Source organism: Tympanuchus pallidicinctus, unplaced genomic scaffold (genome assembly GCF_026119805.1).
Source record: "Tympanuchus pallidicinctus isolate F22 unplaced genomic scaffold, pur_lepc_1.0 scaffold46, whole genome shotgun sequence".
In the NCBI taxonomy this organism is placed as follows: Eukaryota; Metazoa; Chordata; class Aves; order Galliformes; family Phasianidae; genus Tympanuchus; species Tympanuchus pallidicinctus.
In genome coordinates this window covers 778,857-791,553 of record NW_026294765.1, presented here as the reverse complement: position 1 = coordinate 791,553, position 12,697 = coordinate 778,857, and the positions used below count along the sequence as shown (strand labels likewise).

The 12,697-nt window shown below is 54.3% G+C and overlaps 2 protein-coding genes across 2 annotated transcripts; one reads left to right on the top strand and one right to left on the bottom strand.

The window, feature by feature from the left end:
* Positions 1-145: 145 nt before the first annotated feature.
* Positions 146-6,853, bottom strand: PLEKHJ1 (pleckstrin homology domain containing J1). The gene is made up of 6 exons (XM_052702828.1): positions 6,679-6,853; positions 5,582-5,649; positions 4,573-4,639; positions 2,750-2,840; positions 2,494-2,557; positions 146-2,290 (listed from the first exon to the last, which is right to left on the bottom strand). The coding sequence occupies exons 1-6, from the start codon at positions 6,770-6,772 to the stop codon at positions 2,225-2,227; spliced, it is 450 nt and encodes a 149-aa protein (XP_052558788.1). The 5' UTR covers positions 6,773-6,853; the 3' UTR covers positions 146-2,224.
* Positions 6,854-6,878: 25 nt separating this feature from the next.
* Positions 6,879-12,062, top strand: SF3A2 (splicing factor 3a subunit 2). Its single transcript, XM_052702815.1, has 9 exons — positions 6,879-6,933; positions 7,952-8,127; positions 8,528-8,599; positions 8,925-8,971; positions 9,603-9,712; positions 10,339-10,388; positions 10,702-10,842; positions 11,339-11,407; positions 11,591-12,062. Exons 2-9 carry the CDS (start codon positions 8,002-8,004, stop codon positions 11,921-11,923), a joined length of 948 nt encoding a protein of 315 aa, XP_052558775.1. The 5' UTR covers positions 6,879-6,933; positions 7,952-8,001; the 3' UTR covers positions 11,924-12,062.
* Positions 12,063-12,697: the final 635 nt, after the last annotated feature.

Genomic DNA, 12,697 nt, shown 5'->3' with positions numbered 1-12,697 from the left:
TGGCGCTGACTGCAGCTCCTGCTCACCCCCTGTCTGTGGTGCTCTAGGATTTTCTCTTCTTTCTTGCTCACACCGGTCATGCAATAGGGAATTTGCTCCTCCAGGCTCGGGGGCTCAGCCCCTCACCACGCTCTGATGGCCGCAGTGATTAAAAGAAGTTTTATTGGAAATGGTTGTCGTACAACAGCCGCGGAGCCCGCGCTCGGAAGGTTGGGCCCCTGCAATACAAACACATCATGCAGAATTGTCTCTACATCAGCAGCAGCGGACGTGGGTCTCTCCAGCACCACCTTCCCCTGCTGCTGAGCTCTAACAGTGTCCTACGCTACGCTAGCAGTTGATCAACTCATTGCTAATTAAGTCGCCGGGCCTGCGCAGGCCCACACAACTCTTCACAGCATTTGTCTTACATTCACTTTTAGGAAATGTCACTGTCTCCTCCTCAATAACGTTGGGGTCATCGCTGTCCCTGTTACGCCACCAGCACCCCCTGACCATCACTGGAGTGGGGTCACCCCCATGGGCTGGGGGGAGGACGGGGGGCTGCCGACAGCAGCACTGGGCTCCTTGGCCGTGAGCTGGCGGTGGTCATTGGAGTCATTTGAGGACACCGAGTCTCCAAAGCTCTGTGCTGCTCCGGTCTTTAATCCCAGCTTGTGGCTTGCAGGAGCGCTGCCATCTGCCTTCAATGCCGCCCTATTTTCTGCCCTGCGCGGTTTGTTTTTGGTGATTGCTGCTGCAGGCACTCGAACCGCTGCAGGGAAAGGGGATACAGGAGAGGGCAAGGAAAGGATCTGGGGCGTGAGGTTAAAAATAAAGCGTCGGTGCCATCTGCTGCTCTCCTGGTACCGACAGCTGAGGTACAGAGAGAAGCCAGGCTGCACCGCTGCAGGCTCGCAATCCTGCACTCCTTCCCAGCCAAGGAAGAGAACTAAAACTTCCCTTCAGCCCCATTGCAGCACGAGCTGCTCGCCCCGCTCAGTTACTGCTGTAATTGTAGAGCAGCCTTTTTGCTGCCTGGCTGGGAAAAAGTTGCACCCCCTCTCCCAGGGCTGAGCGGCTCCCTCTGCCATCAGTGTGGCTGCACCTCTGGGGGGGCTTTTCTGCAGGGAAAGCCCAGTGGAGCTGCTGCGTGGGGTCTCTGAGCTCTGGGGAGCGCCTTCCACCCCTCATCTCTGGCTGCACTTCCCCCGTTTGCATTCAGGAGCCTCGAGATGTCCCTTAATGCTTATTACTGCTCATTGCTTCATTATCAGAGTCCCTGCAAAGGCGCTCGTTGCTCCCTGGCAGCTCACAGAGGGAGTGGAGTATTGCAGCATAGCAAGGCGATGCTCCCAGGGCTCAACTTCACCATACCCCGACACTCTTACAGCAGATCCTGCCTTTACAGGTCTCTCTCTCTGCTGCTCCTGAGGCTCAGCCCAGCCCACAGCATTGCAGAGGGCGGCAGAATCACGGCACGGAGCTCTCAGCCCCGTTTTTCCTCCCTTGTGCTTTACAGCTTCATTCTCTGCATCGTTTGTGACAGCGCTCTAATTGGCAGTAGAGTGGGCTTCATGGAGCCTCTAGGAATGAGCAGTGCCTGTCTGGAGAAAGGACAAACAGAACAGCACCCCAGGAGGTGCTGGCGGCAGTGGGTGATGCCCTTCCTCCGAGCAGAGCTGCTCCACGTTCACAGAAGCCTTCCTGCTCCTTGCTGAATGGAAATGGCTTTGTGTTGAAGAGAACACAGCAGGGTTAGACCTGTGGCACAGCAATGCCATCAGCCAGAGCAGCCTCCTACAGAACGGGGCTGCTGCAGGAACATCCTAAGCCAGAAAAGCTGAGCAGCTCCCAGCAGGAGGGCAGGGATTAAGGGGAAGCTAGAGCTGGCACAGGGCCGGCCCCACAGTTCCTGGCACCAGGGCTAAGCCTTTGCTGGAGGACAGTGAGTGCTGGAGCTCGGCTCAGTCCCTCCTCCTCTGCTCCTGCTGTCACTCCCATGGCTGCAGCAGCATCGGTGCACAAGGTCACAGTCTGCACGGAACAGTTACGGCTGCCCCCGTGGCTGCGGGAGGGCAGGAGAGGTGGGAATGTGCAAAGAATTCCCTTAAAAAAAAAATCATAAAAAAAAGCCCCATTTGGCTAATAAATTAGAAAGTCAGTTGGTCACCGCTGGGGGGGGAACTGCTGCTGTTCCTTCTGGGGGAAGGTGGGTTTCACCCTCCAGAAAGAGCCTGTGGAATTACTGCTTGCGGCTTGCCAGCTGGAAGCGGGCTTCCTCCGAGATCCCAAACTGCTCCAGGGGGTCCTGCAAGGAGAGCACAGGGAAGTGATGGTGAGACACGGGCAGGGGGAGCTGGGACAGCCCTTCTCAGCAGCCTGGCACACAGCAGGGCTGAGTGCTGATTCCAGAGCACAGCCGCATGCGGTGCAGCCAACAGCCTCACGCAGGATGGCAGCAGCAAGGCCAGAGATGCAGGCCAACCCCAGCAGCCAACCTCAGGAACTCACCTTCCCCGTCATCTTCTGGATCTCATTCCGGTAGAAAATCAAACTTCTCCTCATGAACTCATAGCTGTAAGAAAAGAACAGCGGGCTGAGCAGAAAGGAATGCGGGGAAGTTTCTAAAGCTGTTTAGAGCCAAAGGGAAGCTTGGCCAGGAGGAGGGAGCTGCTTTCCTCCCCAGGTTCACCATGAGTGATCCCAGGAAACAAACAGCATGAGATGTGCAGCTCAAAACAGACCCTTCTCAGGGAGCTCGGCCCACCTGGCTCTCTTGAGTGCCTCAATCCATTCCTGGCACTGCTCTTCGCTGTCACACTCAAAGCAGTACTTCCTCTCTGGCTCCTCAATGAAACCTGCCAAGGACAAGGAAAAGGATTAAGTGAGGTCCTGGCAGAGCTCTTCCTCCTCAACAAAGTGAGGTTCAGCCAGGCTGCAGTTAGCACCTTTGTTCATCTAGGATGACCTGTGAACCAGGTGGGAACCCAGGCCTTTGTCCCCTCCATCCTACCGTGAGCAGCTTGGAATCATGCTCCTAACTATGGCTTGGAGTTACACTCTTTCTCTGCCTGCTAAAATCAAAGGCCCAGCCAAACCTGCCCCTGCGAACTTGAAATCCAGCTCAGAAAGCTGTTTGCTAATAGAAGGGGACTGGAAACAGCACACACAGTGCAACAGCCACTCCTTAACATCCCCCTTCCCTCAACTCAGCGCATAACCACTCTTCCCCATGCAGTTGTGTTAGAGCTGTGTGGGAGTGATGGTGGCCCAGAGGACCTCAGTACAGCTCAGCAGCCCTCAGCATCACTCCTGCCTGGGAGAGACACTTCCAAAAGCAACACCAACTGCAGAGGCGCTTCTGCTCTGCATTTCCCAGCAGCTGCCTGCAGTGCCCGTCAGCTCAGAGCAGCAAAACACTTTGGAGGGGAAAGAGCAGCTTCTCAACGAGAGACAGCTTGGAGATGGGCTGGGCAAACGCAGACTGAAACACCCCGAGCCTCCTTGCAAAGCGTCAGAGGAGATTTAGTAACCAGAGTGGAAAACGGCCCCGAGGAAGAGATTTTGTGGTGTGCAGAGGGCAGCTATCTGAGGAATGAAATCACACTCACAGAAGGTACTGACCTGTCTTTGCTGGAGGCTCTGGGGAATTCAGTACTGTGCACAGCAGAAAGCAAATCCCTGCACAACTCCCATTCTTTACCAAGACAGAATCAGGACATCTAATTAATTAACATCATCCCCAGAGCTCTGCTTTTTAGTACACAGTGCACAGAGATGTGGGGAAATAACTGGGTCAGGAGCATCCAAGCCCTCGGAGCTGCTGTACGGGACGCAGTCCGGCTCCAAGTGCCATCACATGCAACACCTTTCTTGGGAACCTGTGGTTCAGCAGAGCTCTGGCAGTGCAGAAACCCCACGCGCTCAGCAGAACGCTCCGACTGCACTCAGACTGCGTGGGACGGTCAGAGCTCCATCTCTGCTGGCTGGGAGAGGGGAGATGGCTGTGCAGTGAGAAGCAGCTGCGCCTGACAGCCAGGCCAAAAGATACGGGGATGGCCTTGGAGAAACATCCTGTTATTTTTGCCACATACCTCTCGCACAATGATTAGTTGTTGGGATGAAAGGCCGACGCAGTGCGAGGCAGCTGGAGCCGCGGCTATCGACACAAGGACACAGCACTCCTGCTCCACCAGCACCACAGATGGTTGATCTGAAGCCCACTTGTGTTTGGGGTTTTTTGTTGGTTTTTTTTTTTTATAAAATGCAACAGCACAGAAGCAGCAATCTGTCAATAGCGAACCCTCCTAGAGAGGCATTGCCACAAGCACTGAGCTGTGGGCTGCCTGCTTTTCCTGCTCCTCTCCTTGCACACAGCCGTGCCCATCACAGCAATGGGGAGATGCTGCCATCCCAGGACTGGAGCACGGCAACTCTGCACCGACCAGCACTGGATGGGGAGGGAGGTTGGGGAGCACTGAGCTGGGCCAGAGGGGGAATGGGGAAAAGCAGGAAGAAAGCAGGAAATGTTTCCTTTTACCAAGAGCCGCTGCGAGGGGGACATGAAGGGAACACACAAACAGAACTCACTGATGGAGAAAACATTCTCCTCTTCTTTGGTGATTCTGCAGTGCTCCAGCAGCAGCGCTCCAATGGGCTGGAAAAGATACAGAGAGGGGGTTCAGCACACGCTGTCAGAGCTCCAGTGTTCTGAACCCACGGAGCTCACAGTGTCCTCTAAAGAGTCTCTTTGTGCTCCGATTCAGTCTGGGCTTCAGTGTTCCTTTCTGTCATGCAAAGATGGCGATAAAGTTTACTTCCTTGCACAGTAAATCAAACAAAGATAAACTGTTTAACATTTTACTTCCTAAGGGCGGCCTTCGAGCTTTGCAGGAGGTTAAGAACAGGGTGTGTGGATGAAGAACAGCTCAGGACAAGCAAGCAGTGGCAGGGACAGGCTGCCAGCCAGCACACACTGAGCAAGGACACGAGAACCACGGGGTAATATGAGCCACAAATGGAAGCCTCTCACATTTTGTTTAGTTTGGAGAAAAGATTTCAGTGGGGGATTGCGAATCAGGCAGCAGCACTGATGTTGAAGCACCTGTTTGAGGGCAAATTTCCAGGGCATCAGTTCTGTGTTGGCAGTCACCCACAGAAACGAGAAGAGAGCATTTCTCAGGACAGGAGCTCAGCCGTGATCAGGGTTAAATACTCATGCTGGGAAAAGTCTAAAAATGTCACGAGAAGCTCTTGGTTTCTTGGCATGCAGCTCTCCCTGCCACATTATAAGGATTATTCCTGCACTGGTTTTTCAGCAGGAGGATCTTGGTTTTATGTGATACGTTCCAGGTCTGCAAATACATGGGACAGAGTCCAACTTTCGCCACTGTAGGGCAACGGTTGTGTTTGTAGAAAGCAGGGTGTGGTTTGTTGGCAGTGCTTCTCCTCACCCCACCAAGGAGTTTGCACTGTGCAGGACGCCACGTCCTGGCTGTGACAGCCTGGTGCTGCGCTGTTCCTCAAAGCCCACGTGATAAACATGCAGGAAAAGGTGTGAGTGTGTCTGTGTGTGTGTGAAGAGAAGCAGGATTTATACCTCAGCTTCATCTGTCCTGAAATAGAAGAGAAAGTTCACCACAAGCTTCACGAGGCGCTTCTTTAACACTGAGAAGGAAAAGAGTGTTGTGACAGCGAGCCCAGCAGGCACAGGGCCCCCAAATCTGCCAGTCCCCAAGGCCTCGCAGTCCCTGCTGGTCCTCCCAGTCTGCTCCCAGTCATGCCCATTTTGTGTTCCCAGTCCCGCTGCTCAGCAGCCTGGATTCCACCAGCCCATTTCTCCCAGTGCCCCATCCCTGTTCCTTGGCTCTCCCAGTCCTGACCCTCAGCACTGCCCAGCCCTGCTTCTCCATCTCCCACACTCCTGTCCAAGATCAACCCCTGGACCCCAACACAGCACCCCACCAACATCCAGATTCTGCACTCTGCTCCCCACTCCCCTCAGTGCTGCACCCCCAGCTCCATCCCAGCACATACAGTTCCACCCCAGCACTCCCAATCTCATCCCAGCATCCCCAGTCCCACTCCAGCATTTCCAGTACCACACCTCCAGTTCCATCCCAGTACTCCCAGTGCAGCACCACCAGTCCCATCCCAGCACACCAACTCCAGTACTCACAGTTCTATCCCAATATTCCCATCCCAGTCCTCCCAGCTCCATCCCAGCATCTCCATCCCAGCATCTCCATTCCCATCCCAGGGCTTCCACTCCAGGGCTTCCATTCCTAGCCCAGCGCTCCCACCCCAGCACCTCCATTCTGATCCCAGTGCTTCCACTGCAGTACTCTCATCCCAGCGCTCCCACCCCAGCACCCCAGCACCCCCAGTCCAACACTCCCAGATCCACCCCAGCATGCCCAACTCCATCCCAACACTCCCAGTCCAATTCTCCCATTCTCCATCCCTTCACCCCCAGTCCCGTTCCAGCACCCCAGCTCCATCCCAGCCCTCCCACCCCAGCACCCCCAGTCCAACACCCCCAACTCCATCCCAGCACCCCCACTCCAACACTCCCATCTCCATCCTTTCACCCCCAGTCCCACCCCAGCCCTCCCACTCCCATCCTTGGACACCCAGTCCATCACTCCCAGTCCCATCCCAGCCCCTCGGCTCCGCCCACAGCCCCTTCTCCCTCACCGCTGCCCTTTTTGGGGACCCGCATCAAGATCTCGGCCGCTTTCTCGGCCGGCTGCCGGGAGAGGGACAGCAGCTCCCGCTCGTTGTACCGCATGACGAAACCCGGCCGGCCGCCGCCCCGCTACGGCCGCCCCATGCCCGGCCCGACCCCTCTCCCGCCGACCCGGAAGTGCTTCTCCCGGAAGCCGGAAGTCGCTAGGAGGAGGGTGAGGGCAGAGCGCATGCGCGGCGCGGGGAGCGGGGCTGAGTGCGGCGGTATGGGGGCTGTGGGGGGAGGGGCTGTGGGCCTGAAGGGGGGAAATGGGGGCAGTGCGACCCTCGTTGAGGGGGTGGGAAGGTTCTGGGAGGGAACTGCGGTCCCTGCGGTGGTGTTTTGGGGAGGCGGTTAACGTCGCTGAGGGAATAAGGGGGTGTGGGGCCTGTGAGGATGGAGGCTGGGGGGCTTAGAGGGGCTGTAAGCCTTTCTGAGGAAGTGGAGGCGTTTGGGGGGATGTGACCCTCCGAAAGGAAACTGGGGGGGGGGAGGGGGAGGTGAGCGGGATAGAGAGCTCGAGGGGTGTTTGTGGGGGGCTGTGAGGGATGAGGGGGCGTCGAGGTGGGCTTTGGTGCTCGCTCGGGGAATGTGGGTGCTTAGAGGGGATGGGGGGGGTTTGAGGTGTGACCGACCTGCTTGCGACTGGGGGGTCTGTGACCCTGTGTGAGAGGACAGGCGTGGGTTAGGGGTGGCTCTGTCCCTTGCTGAGGTGATGAGGGGTCTGCAGGGGGCTGTGGGCCTCGCTGAGGGAAGGAGGTGTTGAGGGCTGGCTCAGAACCTGCTCAGGGGCTGCGGGGGCTGCAGCTCTCAATGAGGGAATTGTGGCAATGGGGCTCAGGCCTTTAGTGGGGGAATGGGGGCTCCTGTGGGGGGGGAGCTGTGGCTCTCACTGAGCCTCACTGCACCCTGGTGAGCAGCTGGGACGGAATCCATCGCCCTCTTTGTGGGGCTGAGGAGGTCGAGGGGTGTCTCCAGGAGCTCATTCCAGCTTTGAGTCGTTTTGTTCCTGCTCACTGGGTCAGGGCAGCACCTGGGAACCACAGAATCACAGAATTGTAGGGGTTGGAAGGGACCTCCAGAGATCATCGAGTCCAACCCCCCTGCCAAAGCAGCTTCCCTACAGCAGGAACACTCAGGGAGTGCTTGCCGTGCCTGGGCCGTGTCCTCACGGTGGGGCTCCATGTGAGGCCCAGCTCAGGGAGCTGTTGTCACTCATGTGTCTTTTCTTCATCTTTCCAGACTTTTATTTTTTTTTCCCCTGAAGTCGCCGAAGCCCAGAAATCCCCACCATGGATTTTCAGCACCGTCCTGGCGGTAAAACGGGGAGTGGAGGCGTAGCTTCAGCCTCAGAAAGCAACCGAGACCGCAGGGAAAGGCTTCGGCAGCTGGCTTTGGAGACCATCGACATCAACAAGGTGAGCCCCAGTCCTGCAGGCTGTGTTGGGTGAGGTCAGGGCTGCACCTCAGCGCTGGGTGAGAGGTTTAGTGGGGATCTGTGGAGTGCAATAAATACTTCTGTTCCTACTGATGAGGGAGTCGAGCAACTTGGGGAAGGGCCAAGCAGAGGGACGCCAGCACCAGGCTTCTGTTGTGTTACATTCAGTCTTCTTGACACTGGTTCTTATTTTGCTGCAGTTGGGTACGGTGTTACCAGTGATCAAAACTGTTCTTGTTTCTTTTCTCTGTATTCCTAAAGCAGTGTTGTGTCAATAACTGTGAACTCAGTTCTTGCAGCACAGATCTGCTTTAGGATTTTGGTTGTTCAGTTATTCCAACACGGGTTTTGCATGTAACTTCTTAACATTCTCTTCCTAGGATCCCTATTTTATGAAAAATCACTTGGGTTCTTATGAATGCAAGCTTTGCCTGACGCTCCATAACAATGAGGTGAGTTGAGCAGCTGTCTGTCTTGATCTCCATGGCAACAGATATTTTAGAATAATGCCAGCTCCAAGTGCTGGAACCAAAGCTGTTCTCGTTGGCTGATTGCTGGAGGGGTGATGGGGGGAGCAGAGGCTGTGGATGTTAAGCATGACAAGTTTCTGACAGTTCAGCAGTTGTGAGCAATCTGCAATTTTTGAGTTCAATTCCGCTGTGCTCTGAGGATTAAAATACCTTTGTCAATGTGAGATGTCACCTCTCATCCGTGACAAATATCTTTCTGTTCAGGAACAGCTCAGTCTTCGTCTGACTTTCTTTCTTTTCCCCCCAGGGAAGTTACTTAGCACACACCCAGGGGAAGAAGCATCAGACCAATCTGTAAGTTGTTCTCCACTGTAGTTATTCTCCATTACTTAGGCACTTCAAAATTAGATTGTGAGCACCTATAAAACCTGACCTCCATCATGTAGCAGCACTCTGGGCTTGAATGTTCTTTGTCTCTGTTTCCTAGGCACTCACCAGCAGGTGTGAACTAGCTGTGCTCTGAACAGCAGTGCTGACAAGCTCCAGTTCAAAGCCAGTTATGGCATTTCTGAGGGAAGGGAGCAAAAGAGTTTTAAAGGAGATTAAATCTAGCTGTAAAGGAAGCTTCTTTGTGAATACAGCTTGAGAAAAGTTCGTAAGCTTTAGTCTAAGAATTCAGGTTTGCTCTGCTGTAGTCATCTGGCTTGTGGAATTAATTTCCTTTCTGACTTCTAAGAAGTCATCTGTGGAGGTGGGCACCACTCTTAGAGGTGGGTGAGATGGTGGAGGTGACAGCCTGCAGTCAGGGCAAGGCCTGGAGAAAACTGGCCTCCCGTGGTGCTGGAGGAGGAGGAGGAGCAGCAGTTTCCCATTGTGCTCCCTGTGAAGTGCAAAACGCTGCCATGCTGATGCAGCTGCCTTTCAGCCACCCTTGGGAGCCGAGTGCTGGTAACTGTTTAACGTTGCACATTTCCAATGAATCCAGGGCCCGTCGAGCTGCCAAGGAAGCAAAGGAAGCCCCTGCCCAACCTGCACCAGAAAAAGTCAAAGTGGAAGTGAAGAAGTTTGTGAAAATTGGACGGCCGGGTTACAAAGGTTTGTCAGCAGGGCCTGTGGCAGCAGATGCCCTGTGGCTGCTGGAGCTTGCTTGAAGTGCAGAGCTGTGGGCATGAATTGTTCATCAGCTTTTTTAGCAGAGCTGTCCATAAATAAGATAAGGGCTTGTCTCCTGATGTCCTTTATTGTTTGAATTGCCCATGGGATGTGTCTCTGTTGCTGACAGTCAAGTGGGAGCCATTTTAATAATAGATCAGTAGGGCTCAGTCTGTCAGCTCTCACAGTGGTCACAGGGGAGATGATGGCATCGCTTCAGTCTCTTTTCCTTCTGTTGTGCTCTGCCATCTCTCACTATTGCTCACAAGTCACCCACTGGATGTGTTGCTCAGTTTTTTCTCTCTGAACTCCTCGCTGTTTGATTTTGGCCTTCACTACAAGGCACGGCTGCTGTATCTCCCAGCTGTGCTCTGCAGTGCACAGTGTGTCAGTGTCTGTGCCCCACAGCAGCTGCATTTCAGCAGACACCCACAGGAACATTGTGGCATTTTATTTGATAAATGGGAAATAAAGTCCTGTCATATTTTGTTGTTTGGAGCTTCCTAGGGCAGAAGGAATATTGTGCTGACCTTTATGTCATGTACTAAGCTTTCTTCTTTTCTTTACAGTGACCAAACAGAGAGATCCAGAGACAGGCCAGCAGAGCCTTCTCTTCCAGGTAAGGTCAAATTCTTGGTTTCTGGGTTATCCAAGTAAAAGCTTGGCTAAAAGAGCAGTTCTTTGCAAGACTCATGAGGTAATAATAAAATAGAAACAAAAAGGGCTTATCTTGCTACTTTGCTGCTGATGACTGTGTCAGCTAAATGGAAGAATCCATGATCGTAATTGTTGAGCTGTTTTCTTTGGCACCAGCAAGCTTTCAGTTGGGAGCTCCTCTTCTTCAGCTGTTCTTCCGTAGCTGAGGGGTTCCTCCTGCATGAGGGAGGAGTGCATAAGGGGGGCATTGTGAATCTGCCATAATCCCCCCGCAGATCGATTACCCGGAGATTGCAGAAAGCATCATGCCTCGCCATCGGTTCATGTCGGCGTACGAGCAAAGGATTGAGCCCCCTGATCGGCGCTGGCAGTACCTCCTGATGGCAGCAGAGCCCTACGAAACCATCGCCTTCAAGGTAACGTTTGGGGCTGACTGATGACTGCCAGAGCTCCCATATTTTCCAGGACATTAGTTCCCAGTGATGGCCGTCACAGACTTGCTCTGTTCTAGCCTTTTTTGGGGTTAATGGCCTGGAAAGGAAGGTCAGGAAGACGTGGCTGGAAGTTGTTAAACTCTGCTGAGAATGACTGGAGGACTCTGGCATGAAAACCAGGCTCTGCGTTGAGCTTTGGGAGGCGTTGAATTCTCAGTGTCTGGCGCAGAAAGGATCCTCCTGGGCTCTGCTCTCAGCCTTTGTGCAGATGTTGAGAGGGGTTTTTTCTGCCTGTCCTTGACCGATAGGGAAGTAACTCAATTCTTTGCTGCCCCCACCTCTATCTAATAACATCCGAGACGAGCGCATCTCACAAAGGCCTGGAATAACTGCTTATCTGGCGGGCTGTGGTGCTAGAAAGGGCCACGGAGCTCATCTGGTGCTGCTAATAATAGCTCCCTGTTCTTCTTTGTTGCAGGTGCCAAGCAGAGAAATCGACAAAGCGGAGGGAAAGTTTTGGACCCACTGGAACAGGGAAACCAAACAGGTAGCTGGAGCGTGGCAGCATCCTAAGGGTTGAAGGGGGAGGGGGGGAGGGCAGAGCCTGGGGGAAAAGGCATTGGAGTCGCATCCAGTTGGGCTCTGGCGCTAAAGTCGCTGACGTGTGATGGCACAAAGTTGTCCTGAGAGCTGATGGTTTCCTTCTCTTCGCTCTTCTCCCTCTCCCCAGTTCTTCCTTCAATTCCACTTCAAAATGGAGAAGCCCCCAGCTCCCCCCAACCTTCCTCCTGGCCCTCCGACCGTGAAGCGGCCTCCTCCACCTCCGCTGATGAACGGGTTGCCCCCCAGGCCCCCTCTGCCAGACTCAATGCCTCCACCTCCTCCGGGAGGGATGACTTTGCCCCCCATGCCACCCTCTGGACCAGTGCCGCCTCCTCCAGTGCCACCTCAGCTGCCACCGGCGCCCGGCGTCCCTCCTCCTGCTCCTCTGCCACCCATGATGAGACCCCCTCTCCCCACGGAGGGGCCTGGCACTATTCCCCCTCCGCCTCCCTCCAACTGAAGCCTCTCCATCCCACTGGACTCGTCTGGCTCATAGCTTTTTATATGCAGGTCACAACCGATTGGGGTAAAATAGTCTTGTTTTGTATGCCAGTGATTTTGACTAGATCCTGTAGATCCATTAAAAGGTTTTCACTTTTGCTTTCTCTCTTTCTTCCCGTGTAATTGGTTGAAATCTTGTTACGTGGTCGATTTGTTTTGTCCTTCAGCGTGTCAAACATTCCCCATCTGATTATGTTAGCAGAATGATCCAAAGAGGACACAGAAGATAGGAGCTCCCCTGACGCCTCAGTCAGCTGCCGGAGCTGCGTTTGCCCATCCTGACCTCGCGTGTATCCCATAATGACCAATGAATCAGTTGCTATTCAGCTAAAGTCCTTTAACCGAGTTGGCTGGCCGTGGGCACGCAGAAGGGAGTCGTGTTTTTGGCAGAATGATGGGGAGCACAGTGCCCTACGTGTGCAGCTCTCTGTCTTCCTGCTCGATTGCATTCACAGTCAGAACCTCCCTCGTGCTGCACTCACAAACCTTGGTTTTCCTCCCAGCACTGAGCTCTGTGCAGCAGCTCGGATGGCAGCCAGAAGCACAGAAATCTGCTTTCTCTTTGAAGGGAATCACTTCATGCTGCTTCTCAAGAGCCCTTGAAAAGCACGGGGTGAGCTTTCAGTGGCAGCACAGAAAAAAAATCCTCCCACCCTGCTGCTCTCTGGGCTGTCGATGCCCAACATTTGGCCTCCACGCCTGAAACAACTGGGCTGAGCCTCCTGCATGCAGG